Source organism: Zingiber officinale, chromosome 2B, assembly GCF_018446385.1.
Source record: "Zingiber officinale cultivar Zhangliang chromosome 2B, Zo_v1.1, whole genome shotgun sequence".
Taxonomy (NCBI): domain Eukaryota; kingdom Viridiplantae; phylum Streptophyta; class Magnoliopsida; order Zingiberales; family Zingiberaceae; genus Zingiber; species Zingiber officinale.
In genome coordinates this window covers 115,543,586-115,560,558 of record NC_055989.1, presented here as the reverse complement: position 1 = coordinate 115,560,558, position 16,973 = coordinate 115,543,586, and the positions used below count along the sequence as shown (strand labels likewise).

Genomic DNA, 16,973 nt, shown 5'->3' with positions numbered 1-16,973 from the left:
TACACATTCCATCAATGTGTGCATTCAATTATCTCTTAATTCCTTATTCATTCTCATAATGCATGAATATGAGAATGATCTTTCATCTTCCTTTACATTCATTTGCATGAATATAAAGAGAATTGTCTCTTCATTGATCAATATAAATGTAGCCACTAATCATAATTATGACTATTTAATCATTCTATTTAATTATAATAAAATCAAAGAACATAAATCATCATACATATGTGCCATTAATAAGAAATGAAATATTATTTCTAACACTTTATTGACAAGCTGATGTAGTGGAAGTGGGTTGGAAGATAGTTGGATAGGTAGATTGAACCCGAGGATCGGTAGACCAATCTACTGAATCATGATTCAGTTTCCACATTGATTGGTATACCGATCAGGCGGATTGGCAGACCATCTGGGCCTATAAAAGGAGCCCTCAACCCAAGGCTCAGATATCAATTCTGAAGTGCTCCAACTCTCGCCTTGCTTTGAAAATGCCAATGTTACGCCGAGACGCTGCTCCGACACTTGCGGTTAAGTGAAGGATCTTTTAATCTTGTTGGTATAATTACAATTTTTATTTTGTATCCTTGGTACTAGATTTTGAAAACGATATGTAAACTTGTTGCTGTTCCTTATGTAAAAGGTGAACCCTTTTTTTTTTTTTTGAGAAAGAGGATATTAGTGGATTGCTTGTTGGAAGTGGTGAAAGACTACAATCCTTGGACTAGTAGTCGCAAATTGTGAACCAAGTTAAAACAAAGTGTGCCTCTATGCTATGTTTGTTTTCTTTATTTCGCTCTATCTTTGAAAAACCAAAAAGAGAGTTTTCGCAAAATGAGAGTTCGCGACACATGCTATTCACTCTCTTTCTAAAGCTTTTCAATCCTACACATTTCTTTCAAAAAAGATAAAATGATGCCCCATTAGATGTTTTATCTCGAGAATACCCCTTATTCTATGTAGATCCGCTATATTAACGATCCCCTTAGTGCCGATCCCACGGATATGAAGAGAAGTACATGCAGGTACATACGCATCAGGCACATGGTGGGGGTAAACCCCAGGTCGTTAGTTCCTGAGAATCGACCCCTGACCATTACGCCAGAGATGTCATGCACCCACCGTCTGTGCTACGCCCTAGGGGCATACCCCTTATTCTAGCTGCTACAACATGTAGTAACTATTCGGTAGTTACTTCAATATGTAGAATCTATTGAGTAGTTGTTATAATATTTTTTTTTAATACTATTGTAGTAGCTGCATGCGACTATCTATTACAACATATAGAAGGTACTTTATAGCTGCTACAACGTGCAACACCTAATACAAGATTGTTGTAGTATTATAACAACTACTTTAATCTCTTTTACAACTATTTTAATATGATTTTGATGAAGTTTAAATAATTTTGACTAAGTTGATAAAAAATATTTTAATATAATAATACTTAAATTTAAGATTTAGGGTTCAAAATTTTAGAGTTTAATTATAACTGTGTAACAGAAGCTCGATAGTTGCTACAATATGAAAAAAATCAATTATTTCATTTTAATCAAAATTAATATAGACAAAATACTATTATAATAAACTATTTTTATTAACTTCCTCAAAATTACTTAAATTTCATCAAAATTATTTTAGGTTAGTTAAAATCACTTTAAAATAATTATAAATAACTATTAACTGGTACATAATTATAGTTAAATCATAAATCTTGAATTCCAAATTATGAACATTATTATATTAAAATACTCTTTACCAACTTATCAAAAAATCATTTAAACTTGATCAAAATTATTTTAAATTTATTAAAATTATTTTAAAACAATTGTAACATCTTCCTAAATAGATGCTACATAGTTGTACAAGATACTAAGTAGCTATTATAATACTATAACAATATTAAATATTACATATATATTTTTTAAAAAGGTTATATGCTGAACTTGGGCACCCTACATGATTAATTCTACTGCTATACGTAGAGAAATAAAACAGAATACCAAAAAATTATGACTAAATATTAACATTGAAATAAGAGATATTTTTAAGATAAAATATCAAATGGATGTTCTTTTATTTTTTTAAAATGTTTTTTTGATAATTTATTTAACATGTGATTTTTTTAAGGTCCGCCCAATGTTTTTAAAGTTCATGCCAAATGTTTTTTTTTTCAAGACCATGTACTTTTAAACCCGGTTAATTTGGATCTAATAAGATTTAATCGAGTTAAAATAAATTATGGATATTTCTAGAGAAGTTTTATTCTCTCCCCTCTGCTACGGTCAAACACTATCACACGCACACCCGCAGGGCGCAGCAGGATCCTACCGCCGCCCCTTCCTATCAGCCGTCGCCGGTGAAGCCGGCGACGCCCCACCAATCTAGCCTGCCGCTTTCATTCTCTCTTTTCGTCTTCCTGTCCTGATTCCCTCGACATCCTCTCCATCTCTCGGTTTCTTCCTCTCTTTCTCATCCTCTCGTGCCGCCGTTGCTCGTCACGGTCGCCGCCGTCGTTAGCCTAGGGAGAAGACCATACAGTCGACCCTTTTCTCCCCCTCTCACTTTCTCCCTCTTGCTCTGCTCACACGGCTGCTGCCGCCCGAAGCTGGGGAAGAGCTGAGCAACACCGCCTGCACTCTTACTGATAGGTTACCCATTAAAATGGACCGAGAGGAGCTTACTGCACAAGAAACAGCTCTATATGACCGCCAGATCAGAGTGTGGGGTGTTGATGCACAGAAGAGGTAGTTTTCATGGTTATTTTTTTTCCTGGAATCTTTATTTCAATTCCAGCATCTTTAATTTTATGCATTTAGTTTACTCTTGATATCTATTTTCATTTTCTTTTATTTTTGTAGATTAAGCAAGGCCTCCATACTTGTCAGTGGATTAAATGGCACATCGATTGAGGTAATTTTTGTGCTCTCACTCTATCTGAACTGTTGATGTATTGTTAATTGAAGTTGTTGGTTTAGTTGACTGTTTTTTTTTTTCATGCTTTTCTAATCATTTTTTACTTTTAGTTCAACTATTATTGCATTGAATGATTTGGGATTTTGTTTATTAATTATTAGTCTTTGTCAATGTGAAGAGAATTAGGTGATGCATGACCATGACAGACACACACATTTATAGAGGAAGAGGGTGACCAAAGAAGACTTGATTAGCAACGATAAAATGAGATAAAATTCATTTAAATACAGGATATAGTAGAGGATCGAGCTCAATAGCGTAGGAAAATCCATATAGCTGATTCCACTTAATGAGATAGGTTTGGTTGTTGTCATTGTTGCTAATGTGAAGAGAGATTTGTATCAAATTTGTATCTTTAACCCTAATTAATGATTTGCTTTAAGCACATGAAGATTGAAGTTTTAAAGCAGTTAGGTTGAATTTGGTTTGAGGTGATTTGATTAGTGTACATCATTTGTTTATGTTGAAGTTTCTTACTAATGGCTAGGTAACTTCATCCTCATTGTATAATAGAACTGACTGAATAATATATTTTTGAAAATGAATGATCCCTGCAAGAACTAACCAGTTGACTTTGTTTGGCAAAACACAAGGTCCAAAATGCTTAAGCCTAAGCATGGTTTTTAAGTGTTATTTGGCATCTGATTATTGTGACCAAAACATATCATGTCGACCGCTGACTGATACAAATATTGTGCTGTCATAAACAATATCACAATGAGAATATAATATGATGGAAAACATCAAATAGATCTACCACTATATATGTCAACATAAAGAATACACATGCATCTCATCTAGCATGGTGTATGTACAAGGAATTTGTTAGAAGCCAATAGAATAATACAGTGAAACAAACAAAGATTCAATAAGATAATATTGAGGTTTCCCCATAAAAATCAACACGTTGAATTTACTCTAACCTCACTTAAGCTATTACTAGATCTAACTTGACATCTTAGCATCCTAGGTACCACCACCACAACCCTGAGAACATCTTACTAACTAATATTTATTTTATCCCTTACATAACCAACAGTTCCACCCAATTAAAAGGAACAGGAAGAAGAACCTATGCAGAATCGACAAATGATTCATCAATCAAACACAGATATGTTGCTTCAGATGGAAGAACTCCTTCCTGTTGTTACAAATAGTTACTTGAACTCACTAGAGATGAAGAACAACTAAACCAGGAACGAAGAACAATACAATAAAATCCCTAAACATCAATAAACAACAACAAACATTAGCTTCACTAATACAATATTCAAATCCTTAAAGTTTCAGCAATCCAATGAAACCTATGCTAAAGTTGTTACTGGAGAAATTGCTGTGCTGTAGTTGTCCATGTCTGGAGAGAACAGAACTAGGGGGGTTACTTACCCAAAAGAAGAAAAGGAGGGGTTGCTACTTTGAGTAGGGGGAAAGAACATGGTTTCTATTGTTGTTGTGACCAACAGTGGCTGTGAGTAATGCAATGCTGTATCATAGACGACAGAGGAATGAGTGGCTACTGTTGTTGCAAGCAAAGGCATCTTCTGCACATAACGACAAGTAGGTGATGAGTGGTGGTTAGGTGTTGGGTTGTGTAGGGATGGCGAATGATGGAGGCAGCAATGGCCAAGTGGTCGATAATGATGCAACTGATAACTAGCGAGAGAACTCAAGAGGTAGAGGTGGGGAATCATGAGGGTTGCTGAATATGAATGGTGAGAATAGAAAAACATTAGGTTTACCCAATTAAACCCAATAACTGAGCCTGACCAAAAATAAATTCCTTATCAATTCAAACTTGAACCTAGTCCAACTCAAGTCTAAAGCACAACAAAAATAAATCCACCTAATAAAACTCTCGCATGATAATCTGGTCCCAAGTCAGATGAAGATCCAAGTTGGATGTTAAATACCAAAATCAGCATTAACACTGATTGGTTCAGCCCTAAATATGTATAATTACGCTCCAAATAACCCTCAAATCCTCAATACTTAACATCCATCCTATCTTAAGAAATTTAGTCAAAATTTAGGCTGCTACTCTGAAATGCTCTTAGCAACCATCTAAGCCACAATTAAATAGAAATCACCGTTATAACATCCACAAGAATGTAACTATTAGCCAGAAGAATCACTAAGCTCTCTCTTCTCCTGCTTCCTCCAAGCAGACTTTGCAAATCTACAAGCCACTAACTACATCTTGGTATTTGAAGCTTCTATCCATCAAACAAGGCATAAAGCAAACCAAGCAATGAATTATTATAGCAATAACAATAACTACTAAAGTAAATCTTCTTACTTGGAGCCATGGATCTATCTGCCTACTACTCCTATTGCATGGCACACTTTGACTAGTGTAGGCCTAGGTTGTTATTATTGTCACTGCTACTGAGTTTAGGAATGAAAAGGATGCTAATCTTAGCTCATCCTAATCTATCTGACCTATCTTGCCTTCACTGCACATCGTTGATGGTATGTAGGCCTCTTACAAAAGTAGCAAACTCTGTCACCAAACGCAAAGGACTTATAAATGTCTAATATATCCACAATGAAAGCAACTTGCTACATTCTGTGAAGTAAGTGATGCTTGCCTTTGAGTCTATTGTCGAGGTTGGAATGATCCCTAGGAGTTTCCATCTGATCTGTTCTAGGTCTCTTAGGTTAATTAGGAGGCTCATTGAAAACTTGCCTTAAGAGGGAGTTCTTTGGCTTTTTGAGAGACTGATGTGGACATCGAGGTGGATGCCTTTGTTGGATGACGCTATTGTTGGAAGCAAATTAGTTATTGCCTAATTAGCTATTGCCTAATTAGTAGAAAATAAATAATGATCTAATTTAACTACTGTTATAGTAGAAACAAATAATGACCTAATTAGCTTTTCTATTTCTGATTCCTTGTTTCCTTTGTGCGTTGTTTTTTCCTTAATCGTGCCATGTTTGACTTCTTCTATAAGGAGTGTTATTATTAATAAAGAGGAAGAAGAAAAATTGAGTAATTGGACTCTGTCTAAGACGAGTCTTTCCCCCTCCCTTCCCCCTTACGTGTTGCATGACCAAGTACGGATCCAGATCTCGACTTGTGACTCAATCCTGCACTCGGGACCATAACAACTTGGTATCAAAGCCGATCATGGGTGACACGGATCCTATCACATCTAAACTTGATGCCTTCATGGAAAGATTGATCTCGCAACAACATGTTTTCATGGAGCAGATGGCTGAGTTATCCTATACTGTTCAAGAGAAAAGACGCTAGCCGGTGCCCACCGTAAACAACCCTACTAGCGTGGAGTGTGGCCCTTCTAAAGTCTCAGAGGTCAGACCTGAACCACCAATTAGTGACACCCTGGTTCTGCGGTTCTTGAAGATGGAGTTCCTCACGTATTCTGGAGAAGGGGATCCACTAGGCTGGATTAAAAGGTGTGAAAAATTCTTTATCAACCAAAGGACCACAGAAATCAACACGGTTGGCCTTGCTGCCTTTCACTTGGTAGGAGAAGCCCAACTTTGGTTTGATTAGATGGAACATGATATGACTTGGAAGCAATTTAAAAACCATTATCATATCTGCTTTGGGCCGCCTATGATCAACAATCCTTTGGGAGAGCTAGCAAATTTGAAGCAGGTAGGCTCAGTAGAAGACTACTAGCGGCAGTTCTAGTTGCACCTCGCCCGAACCTCGGACCTACGACCACAACAACAGGTTGACTTGTTCACTACAGGGCTAGTTGAAGATCTCCGTATCGACATCAAACTTCAGAATCCTGAAAACCTAGGCATTGCAATGAATATAGCTAGGGCATTAGAACGGAAGTAGTGCTTCCATCAAGACGGGGGCTGCTGTGCACGAACTGGTGCGGGACCATAACCAAGCTCAACACAAGCAGTGGAGGCCCTGCTTTGGCGAAGACCAAGACAACAGGGGACATCAGCAAGGAGACTCCACCTACTTCATTCTTCAAGCGTCTGACCCGCGCCGAGATGGCAGGACGGAGAGCCAAGGGCCTCTGTTTTAACTGTGATGAGTCCTACTCCACGGGTCACAAGTGGAAACGCCTGTTGTGGATTGAAGCGCCTGATGATGATGATGATAGGGAAGGTGAGGAAGTGGGGGAAGTGGATTCGGAAATTTCCCTCCATGCTATTAGTGGCGTTATACCCTGCTTTCGAGCTTGAGGATAAGCTCAGCATCGAGGAGGGGAGTGATGATGTAGACGCCGATGTGGATGCCTTTGTTGGACACCGTTATAGTTGGAAGCAAATTAGTTACTGCCTAATTAGCTACTGTTATAGTAGAAATAAATTAGCTATTGTCTAATTAGTAGAAAATAAATAATGACCTAATTTAACTACTGCTATAGTAGAAACAAATAATGGCCTAATTAGCTTTTCGATTTTTTTGATTCCTTGTTTCCTTTATGGGTTGGTCTTTCCTTAATCGTATCATGTTTAACTCCTTATATAAGAAGTGTTATTATTAATAAAGAGGAAGAAGAAAAATTGACTAATTGGACTCTGTCTAGGACGAGTCTTTCCCCCTCCCTTCCTCCTTACGTGTTGCATGACCAAGTGTGGATTTGGATCTCGACTTGTGACTCGATGCTGCAGTTGGGACCATAATAGAGACCTCCACTTTGTTAATATTGCTCTTGCTCTCCGAACGTTTTGAGAAATTCATCCCCTAGTGATTTAAATTTGCAATGTCGAGGATTCTGAATGGCGGTAGGATATTATTATGAACATAGATGAACTTGGATATCAAAGTCGAATTCTTGAATGAGGTGTCTTTGCCTAGCATTGTAGCCACTAATTATAGGAGAAACTCCTGCAACCTCTCAAATTAATAATAAGATCCTTGTTTGATCTCTGAAAATTTATCCCTCTTAGCTTCTATACATATTCCTTATACAAGACCTTTCAAAAAATTATCCATGGAATGATTAATTGTTCCCTAAGTTATGTGGGCCATCATCCATCAAATAATATTCGTAATTAATGCTTCCATAGCAAGTGACTTAAATAGTAAAGAATCTATATGTAACGTGCCAATGATGGAAGTGTTAAGTTGCACCAGTTGGCACGAGCCGAATTTATCATTTTGTTTGCCAATTAGTATGTGAAATAGTTTTTGTACTAGAGTGGTGGTGCTAGGTGGAAACAACTTCAGCATTGCACGGTGGAAATAAAGGGGGGAGAGAGAGAGAGAGAGAGAGAGAGAGAGAGAGGACCACGAGGGCGCGAAGGAAGGAGAGGGGAGAAGGTATTGAGAGAATTTGGGAGAGGAGGATTACCATGGAGAAAGAGAGAAATGGATAGCAGGTGGGTGGTGAAGGCGAGAGGAATCAGGGGAGAGGGAGAGAAGTACATGGAGAAAGAAGAAAGGAAAGTCCTAACCTTCTTAAAAATTTCTCTAACCAAATTAAATACGATTAGAGTTTAATTTTAATCCATGAGATCCTGATCATTATGCTTACTTGATGAGCTCCAACCTAACCTTAAATTGTCTTCGACCCCCAAACTTGAGATATTATTTTTAGCTTAGTTTGTCATCTAAAAAAATTTCAAAAATAATTTAAAATGTAAAAAATTTAAGTAGTAGAAAATTTGAAATCCAACATCGACAAAGATTTTATTTCTTGTTGTGATGTTAGGAGAGAGCTAGAGAGATTGTGAGTGATGGGAAAACTAGGGTTTAGTTATATTGTGTTGAACTTTTTCCCTTCGTTTGTGTCTTTTCTCATCTTTGGTTTGGCATCAAGGAACAACTAGGGTTTTTCATGCCTATGGTAATTCAAGTCTCCCAAATTTCACTGCTATTATCAACATAAATGTTGGTTACTATGGTGTGTACAAAAAAAAAGGTAGATCCTCTATCTTAATGCCCCCCGTGCCGATCCCACAGATGTGGAGGGAGGTAAATGCAGAGACACAAGCGTTAGGTGCATGATGGGGTAAACTCCAGGTCATCAATTCCTTGGCCATTACGCCAGAGATGTCATGCGCCCACCGTTTGCGCTACGCCGTGGGGCTGGTGTGTACAAAGAATCTACTAAAAAGAATAATACTAGCAAAATAAGCAAAGAGTCAGCGAAGTTTCCCTATAAGAATCAACACATTGAATTCACCTTAACTTCATTTAAGCTAATCACCAACTCGATAACATAGTGTCTAAGCTACCAACTTGATAACTTTATCCCTCATCGACCTCTTCTTACAATTCCATCGGATACAAAGAACAAGGGAGAATAATGTATCTTGAGTTTCGTTGACCAAACACCAAATGCATTGCTTTAGATGGAAGAGGAGCTCCTTGCTGCTGCAGACAGTCCACGCCTTCTCATACTCACCGGAGTTGAAGAACAACAATGCATTGGCTTCATTAGTACAATACACTCAAATTCCTAAAATTTCAGCAATCTATGAAATTTCACTCATGCCAAAGCTGCTAATGGAGAAACTGCTTTGCTGCAGCTGCTCACTATTGGTGGAAAGTCTAGGGTTGCTGTTGTTGCCCAATAGAGGGAAAAAGTGTGGTTTTTGCTGCTACTACTCAGAAGAGGCGGGAAGAGAAGGGTTCATATGTTGCTATGGCCATTGACGGACTGTGAGTGATGCAGCTATTTTGTCATCAAACAATGGAGGACCGAGTGGCTGCTGCTTCAGGCGTCATTTGCATGTGATGGGAAAATGGCTGGAGGGCGACTAGAGGTGGTTAGATGTTTCCTTGTGTGCGGCCAATGAATGATGGTGGTGGTGTTGGTTGAGGTGCGGAATCGGGACGAGGGTTATGGCATATGAATGGGGAGGAAAGGAAAAAGATTAAGAGTATCTACTTTAGCCAAATCAAGATCAAGCCCACTTTCATCTCAAAGAACACCAAAATAAAATCCACTTAGCATGGTTTAAAATCTCAAGCCGTGCTGAGGTTTCGGTCATGGACTGGAACGATACGGTTTCGGTATCTTATCGTGCTGACATAGTTTGGGTATTTTTTAAATATAAAATATATTAACTAAAAATTTAAAAATTAATCTAAATATTTTAAAATAAAAGATATAAAAAATAAAATATATATTTTTAAAAAATATATATTAAATTAATAGGATAATTTTATTAGGCTTTAATTAAGCTTATTTAAATTATCCCAATATAATGAGGAATTAATTAACATTATTAACTTAAGTTTATTATTTAACCTAAGTTTATTGCTCCCTGTTTCATGCTGATTGCGAGCACGTCGCTCATGTGACGTTCTTGACTCGTTGCCTGGCCTGGTTGACGCATCTGGACTCGTAGTCGGGGCCGGGCGACGAGGCTCGCGCAAGAGTTCATACACATCGTCGGGTTCACGTGAGGTTTCTGACTCGTGGCTCATGCGAAGCATTAGGATGTGTCCCCGGGCTCGTACGAAGCGTTCAAATGCATCGCCGGGCTTCTGCGCATCTTGTCTGTACACATCTTCGAGCTCGGGCCACGTGTCCAGATGTGTCTCCGTGCTCACGTTGTGTCTAGACGCATCTCTGGGCTCGCGTAACGTGAACGGACGTGTCTTTGGCTCGCGTGACGTGTCCGGATGCGCCTTCGAGCTTGCGTGATGAGTCTCTTGGCTTGCGGACGCTTTTGGAAGTGTCGTTTGGCGACACGACGCGTTGTCGAGTCCACATGACACGTCGCCTGGTCCGCACGACGCTTCTCCTGTCCTGCGCGACGTGTCGCCTAGCCCGCACGACGTGGTATTGGCGTGCTAGCTTTGTGCCGGTGCCGGTCCGTGGGCGAAACGAGATGTTTCGCTCGTATTAGGTGAAACGGCTCGAGATTTCATTCAATGCCACTTAGAAAAACCCTTAAATGGCTAATCTTAACACTAAGTTTAAGCAAATTGGATCTAAATAACACTAAATCAGCATTAACATTAATAGTTCAGCCCTAGATACATCTTATTATTCCAACTCTAATTCACTGATTAGGTTTTATAAAAAATTTGGTGCATAACACAACATGGCTAGGTACTGAGATCAGATATTGAAACTTTAATACATCATAAATACTTTGAACTTTGTGCCTATGTGAACAAAAGCTCACCTTCTAAGTGTATGAACGTCTTTCAAAACCATGACACACTATGCCGGACTAAAATAGGGTCTCACAATCTATCACGGTAATGGTTTGAATTCCAGTCAAGATTCTAAATTTTACTCATAGTCTAGTGTCATTCATAAGCAGCAAAATGTGAGGTTCAATGGTGACTTCATGGGCACATTGCTTGCCCTTCCCAAAGTTATCACCATGCATAGGTGAAGTCACTTAGATGAGAGAATGGAACCATTAATTTTGTCGGGCCCAATTATTTGCAAAAAAAATGTTTAAGCCCATGTTTACTGTAGTTCGTCCATCTTAGCACGATACTAATTAAATTAGGGAGTCATAGTAAGAGTATTATTCAATGTGACTGGGTGATTTAACATTCTTTGACATATAAACTAAAAAGGCTGTTTAATAGCAGTGATGAATTAATTAAGGAGAGAACTACATATATTAGGAGCTCTTTCTTTCTTTCTTTTTTTTTGAACAATGTTATAAATATATACGCAGGCTGCCTTTCTTATTTTAAAAGATGAACTGGATTATTCTGCTCCCATATATAAACTAAAAGGTAGAGTGTTTAATAGCTGTGTCAACTTATTAAGGGTGAGAATTATATATTTGAAGAGCTTTACTTCTTGTTTTTTGCAATTCTTTGATTATAATATGAAGACAATGCGCCTAAATATTTTAAACAATCAATTGCACTATTAGGCTTGGTGTCTATTATCTGCTGAAACAAAATCTAAGGATCATGATGTTATTGCTCTATGCATTAATATTTTATTACAATGGCCATAGATTTACAAGCAACAAATTAGGCACATAGTTGAAATTTTTAATTAAATTGTGCAACTTTTTCTTTGTGGAGACCTAAAATGTCTACAATGTCTTTTTTTAGATTCTATATTTTAATCTAGTAACTAAATGCAGCTAGATTGTTGGATATTTCGTAGTTGTCTGATTTTTAGATAACTGTTGTGGTAGGCCTAGCTGAAAGTAGCTCTCTATCAATTACTCAATGCATTGATCTTTCTTTTACTTAGTTCTGCAAGAACATTGTTCTGGCTGGAGTAGGAGATTTGACAGTGATGGATGATCGCTTAGTGACGGAAGATACGCTTCAAGCAAATTTTCTGATTCCTCGGGATAGTGATGCATATGGTGGTAGATCCCTTTCTGAAGTGTGTTGCGAGTCTTTAAGAGATTTCAATCCTATGGTTCGTGTTTCAGCTGAAAAAGGTCAGTCTTATTTTTTTCTGTAAATTTTATTATCTTTTCCACTTCTTTTTTATAAATATTTTCTGTGATGATCTCTAAATTTGGCCAAATAGTTCAACTGGTACATGTTTTGGCCATTGGGCTACTAACTTGACAAAACCAATATACCTTTTGGAGAGGTACAACCATGATGTGAAATGCCATTCTGTGCCGGATGGCACGAACGGTATTTACTGTTCCGTAATACAAGCGAAACTGGCACCTCACGCGCTGAAGTTTCGCGTCGCACAGATGACTACAAGAGATCGCAGGGGGTGTCCGACGGCGCCGGAAGCGCCCCGTGACACCTTCGGCACTGCTCGAAGCGTCTCGCGACACCTCTAGCACCGCCGGAAGCATCTTAAAATTATTTTTTTTAAAAATTAAATTTATTAATTAATTTTTGGAAATTTATATTTTAATGTTTTAAATTTCATTTAAAAATTTAAAAAATTATAAAAATTCTGATATTTTTTTATTATTTTAAATTTCATTTAAAAATTTAAAAAATTCTAAACTTTTTTTAATAAATTAGATTTATTATATCATAATTCTTTTTCATTTTTTAATATTTTTTTACTATATTTCTATTTAATTAATATTTTTTTACTATTTAAAATATATATTATTTAAATCAATAATTAATTAAATGAATAAATAATTCATTTTATTTTAAAAAATTATTTTTTCTAACTATATTAAGTTGTCCAATAATTGAGAATTTATATAAATCAATATATATCTTATTTTTAAATTATGCACAATAGACATATTTATCTAATAATTACTATATATAAATAAAAAAATATTGAAATCATTTTGGCACAATACGATCTGATATCGAGACCGTATTGTTCCGGTCTAGGACTGAAACCTCGACACGGGTTAAGATTTTAAACCATGGGTACAACTGTTGTGCACTTTGTTTTTAAAATAAAAGAAAACAATACTATCAGTTATACTTTATGATACTGGAACATGTTTTCCTAAAAAAAAAAAAAAAAGGGCAGCCCGGTGCACGAAGCTCCCGCCATGCGGGGTCCCGGGGAAGGATCCATTGTACGCAGCCTTACCCTGCTTTTTGCAAGAGGTTGTTTTCAGGATTTGAACCTGTGACCTTTTGGTTACATGGCAACAACTTTACCGTTGCGCCAAGGCTCCCCTTAACATGTTTTCCTAGATATAAAAAATATCTTATCTAAGATAATTTTTTGGATCGATTAATAAATTAGTTTTGTGGAGAGAATGCGAGGGAGAAACAGAGGGAGGAGTGATACACCACTCATATGTCATACTATGGATGCCAATTCAAATTAATACTGAATCCTCTACACTAATGTAGTATAGAGTAACTCAGGTCGTCTCTCACAAGGAAGGTAGACGCTAATAATAAATCTCGGATCAATTTTATCTGGGAATGAGGTTTGGGTTTGAGATCCTAAAGCTTGACAGTAAAGATAAATCTAATCTACGGGAGCATAAGGCAAAGTATCTCTAATCTCATCATGACGATGGAATTAGAACTAAGATACATTGCAACAAGATCATCTAATTAACGAGCACAACTAACCTACACTTCAACAAGAATGACATTGCAAACAACTAAACTAAAGAATTGCGAAACTAAATCCCAATTACTGAAAGCCCAATTACTGAAAGAAGCATTTCATCGAATAGGTTGTGAGCATGAATCTATTAAACCTAAGTACATGCAATCTCAACATGGGGAATTGAATCAATTACAAGTATTCAACATGAGGATCAAACTAATACATCAAAACATCAAACCAACACATCAAAACACCAACTCAAGCTTGGAATGTTACGATCCAGATGGAGGCTAGGAATGGAGTTGCTGCTGTCCGGATCTGATGTGGATTGCGGATGATGGCCGATCGGAGTTCGAGGAAGATGAAGATGTTGCTGTGGATGTGGTTGACCGGAGAAGTTGTGGATGAAGGGCTGCTTTGGATGGAGGGTTGCGGATTCAATGAAGGAGGGAAACCCCTCTTCCTCGGTGGATGAAGGCAGTGAAGATAAGCTGGATCGGATGGATGATGGCCAGATTGAAGAAGGGAAACCCCTTCACTTTGGTGGCTTGTGGTGTGGATGGCCGACATCCCAATTTGGATCCCCCAAGTCGTGAGGTGGATGAGGAGATTAGGTAGGGAATCCCCCTACCTTGGTGCCTAGAAGATGGTTGGATGAGGAAGGGAAATCCCCTTGACCTCTCCGATGGTGGTGGAGGCGTGAGGTGCGAGAGTGGTTGATGTGAAGAGATGGAGATGAGACGTGGTTGGTGTTGGTACCCCAAGGTTGTTTTGACTTGATCAAACAAGTTAGATTAGGTCCTGTTGTATTTAATCCTGTGTCCAGGATGCCAAGCAAAAGACGCAGCTAGTGAGAAGGACGACACGGGAGAGAGCCGACGGGCTCGGTGCGTTTGAGGGAGGAGGTGCTGCGGAAGAGTACGCAGGCGGACGAGAAGGAGGCGCGCGGCGTTTCCGAGGGACGAGAAGTCAGGAGCGGAAGCTTGCTCGAGAAGGCCGGAAGTTGGGCTCGGGTGAACCCTATTCTGAATGGCCGAGATCCCCCAAGAAAGAGGAACCAGAGCGGAAGACCGGACCGAAGTGAGCGAAACCAGAGCGGAAGGCCCGGACTCCAGGTGCCTGGAATCCTTTCGGGCGGCTGGAACAGGATTTTCTCCGGATCGCGTTTGACCGCGATCCGTTGCGAAGGGGATAAAGTTTTATCCCCCTCGAGGCGCCTGGAACCCTTCCAGGCGCCCCGAGCAGGCTATATAAGCAGCTCTGCTCCGAAAGCTAAAGAACAAAAAGAAATTGTGAAACAACACTTGTACACATCCACTGTTTTATTTTAGCTTTCTATTTCTGCGTTTCCATTGCTGTAAAGAGGCTTCTCCGCCTGAAGGAGAATTTTATTGTGCTTTAACTTCCTTGGATTAACAATCTCGGCTGTAACCAAGTAAATCTGTGAGCCTCGTCTTTTTAGTTTATCTCGTATTTTGTTTATGTAAGTGTTTAGTTTAATTAAGTTATAAGTTCGAGGAAGATTTGTTTTGCTTGATTTGTGCAGGGCTATTCACCCCCTCTAGCCGACCTCCGAGGGTCTTAACAGCTGGAGTAAGGGAAATCCCCTTGACCTCCGTCCTGCGGTGGCGATGGCATGTAGGAGCTGGTGGTGTTGTGCGGTGTGGAGAAGAGAAGTCGTGACCCTCGAAGAAGCCGTGCTACTGAGGATCGTCAAACATCCTGGGCATGTAGTTCCTCTTGCGGATTTGGATTTGAGAAATTTTGTACCCATTTAGATGAAGAGAAGATCCAGATCTAGCTTAAGTAGGCTTTGGAATGGATTGGGCTCAAATTGGACTACCCTTTCTGGGATGGATTGGATTGAGAAGAGGTGGCTTTAAGTGAACCAAGTTCATTTGATGAGGTGAACCATCTTCATTGGATTGAACCAAACTCCCAATTGAACCGAGTTTCTTCTTAATGAACTCCTTGGGCTAAAATTGGTTCGGTTCAATTGAGTCTATGTCTCTTCCCTACAAAACATTGAAATAATGTCAAAATTTAGGAAAAATTATAATAAGCTCAAAAACAAATCATACTCGTAAAACATGATATAACGAATATTTTAAGCATATGGGAGGAATAGAAATGTCAAGTATAAGAGCAAAATATTGTCATTGTGACAAAGTATTGGTTATCAAATTCCCCTACACTTATTCTTACATGTATCAGGCAAGTAAACAAAACCAAGAAACAACCAAAAACTCATCTCCCATGCAATTCTCTAGCAAACTTTGAAGATAGTAAAAGCAAATTACTTAGGTCCATTAAATTTTTAAGAATCTAGACATTTATAAATCCAATTCCTACCCAAATCAACTAGTATGATATTTCAATCAATTTGAATAAACTAAGAATGATAGAACCTCACAAGGTAAGTAGTTATGCTCGCGATCTCAAAATCAATTGTAAAGTGGAGTTTTTGCTTAAAACTACGCATACCAAATTACATTACCATATACTTATTTTCTATTTCTCCATCGCTATAAACATAGTAAAAAAATCAGAAGGGCTTATTTAGGGACGTAATGGGCCCAAAGAAATAAGAAGGATAACTGCAAGAAGAGAAAATAAAGAGAACATGAGAGTAATGAAATGATGAACATGATGAGAACAATCAAGTGATACAGCACAAGCTCACCACAACTTCTCAACTTCCTTTGTACATTCCATCACTCAATCAAGAATGACTTTTTTTTTTCTTCTCTTTTTTTTCCTTCTCTTTTTTTCCACAACCAAAATGTTGAAATGACACTTTTTTTTCCTTTGCTTTGCTCTTTTTTTCTGAGTCCACAGAGAGATTTTTTTTTCAGTCCATATATATCCTCACAAATAACATCCGTCCACACTTATCTGTCTTTCCCCACACTTGTCCATCTCGGACAAAAACTATCTACATAAAAACCACACATGTAACTCATCATGATATCAAAACCATACTCTCATCACATGATAGGGGCAGGAACAAACAATAAAGATGTAGCAGTGAAAATATAATGGCACTGAAGAAATATGACAAGGAAAATACAATGAACTATGAAAGCATCATGTGCAATGTTCACCGGT

General features: G+C 38.2%; 1 protein-coding gene across 1 annotated transcript in view; it reads left to right on the top strand.

Moving 5' to 3' along the window:
- Positions 1-2,253: 2,253 nt before the first annotated feature.
- Positions 2,254-16,973, top strand: part of LOC122046873 (SUMO-activating enzyme subunit 1B-1-like) — a 49,068-nt gene continuing 34,348 nt past the window's right edge. Inside the window, exons 1-3 of the mRNA XM_042607786.1 lie at positions 2,254-2,747; positions 2,862-2,913; positions 12,102-12,297. Coding sequence (XP_042463720.1) covers positions 2,665-2,747; positions 2,862-2,913; positions 12,102-12,297 — 331 coding nt within the window. The 5' untranslated portion in view covers positions 2,254-2,664. The remainder of the gene's footprint in view (positions 2,748-2,861; positions 2,914-12,101; positions 12,298-16,973) is intronic.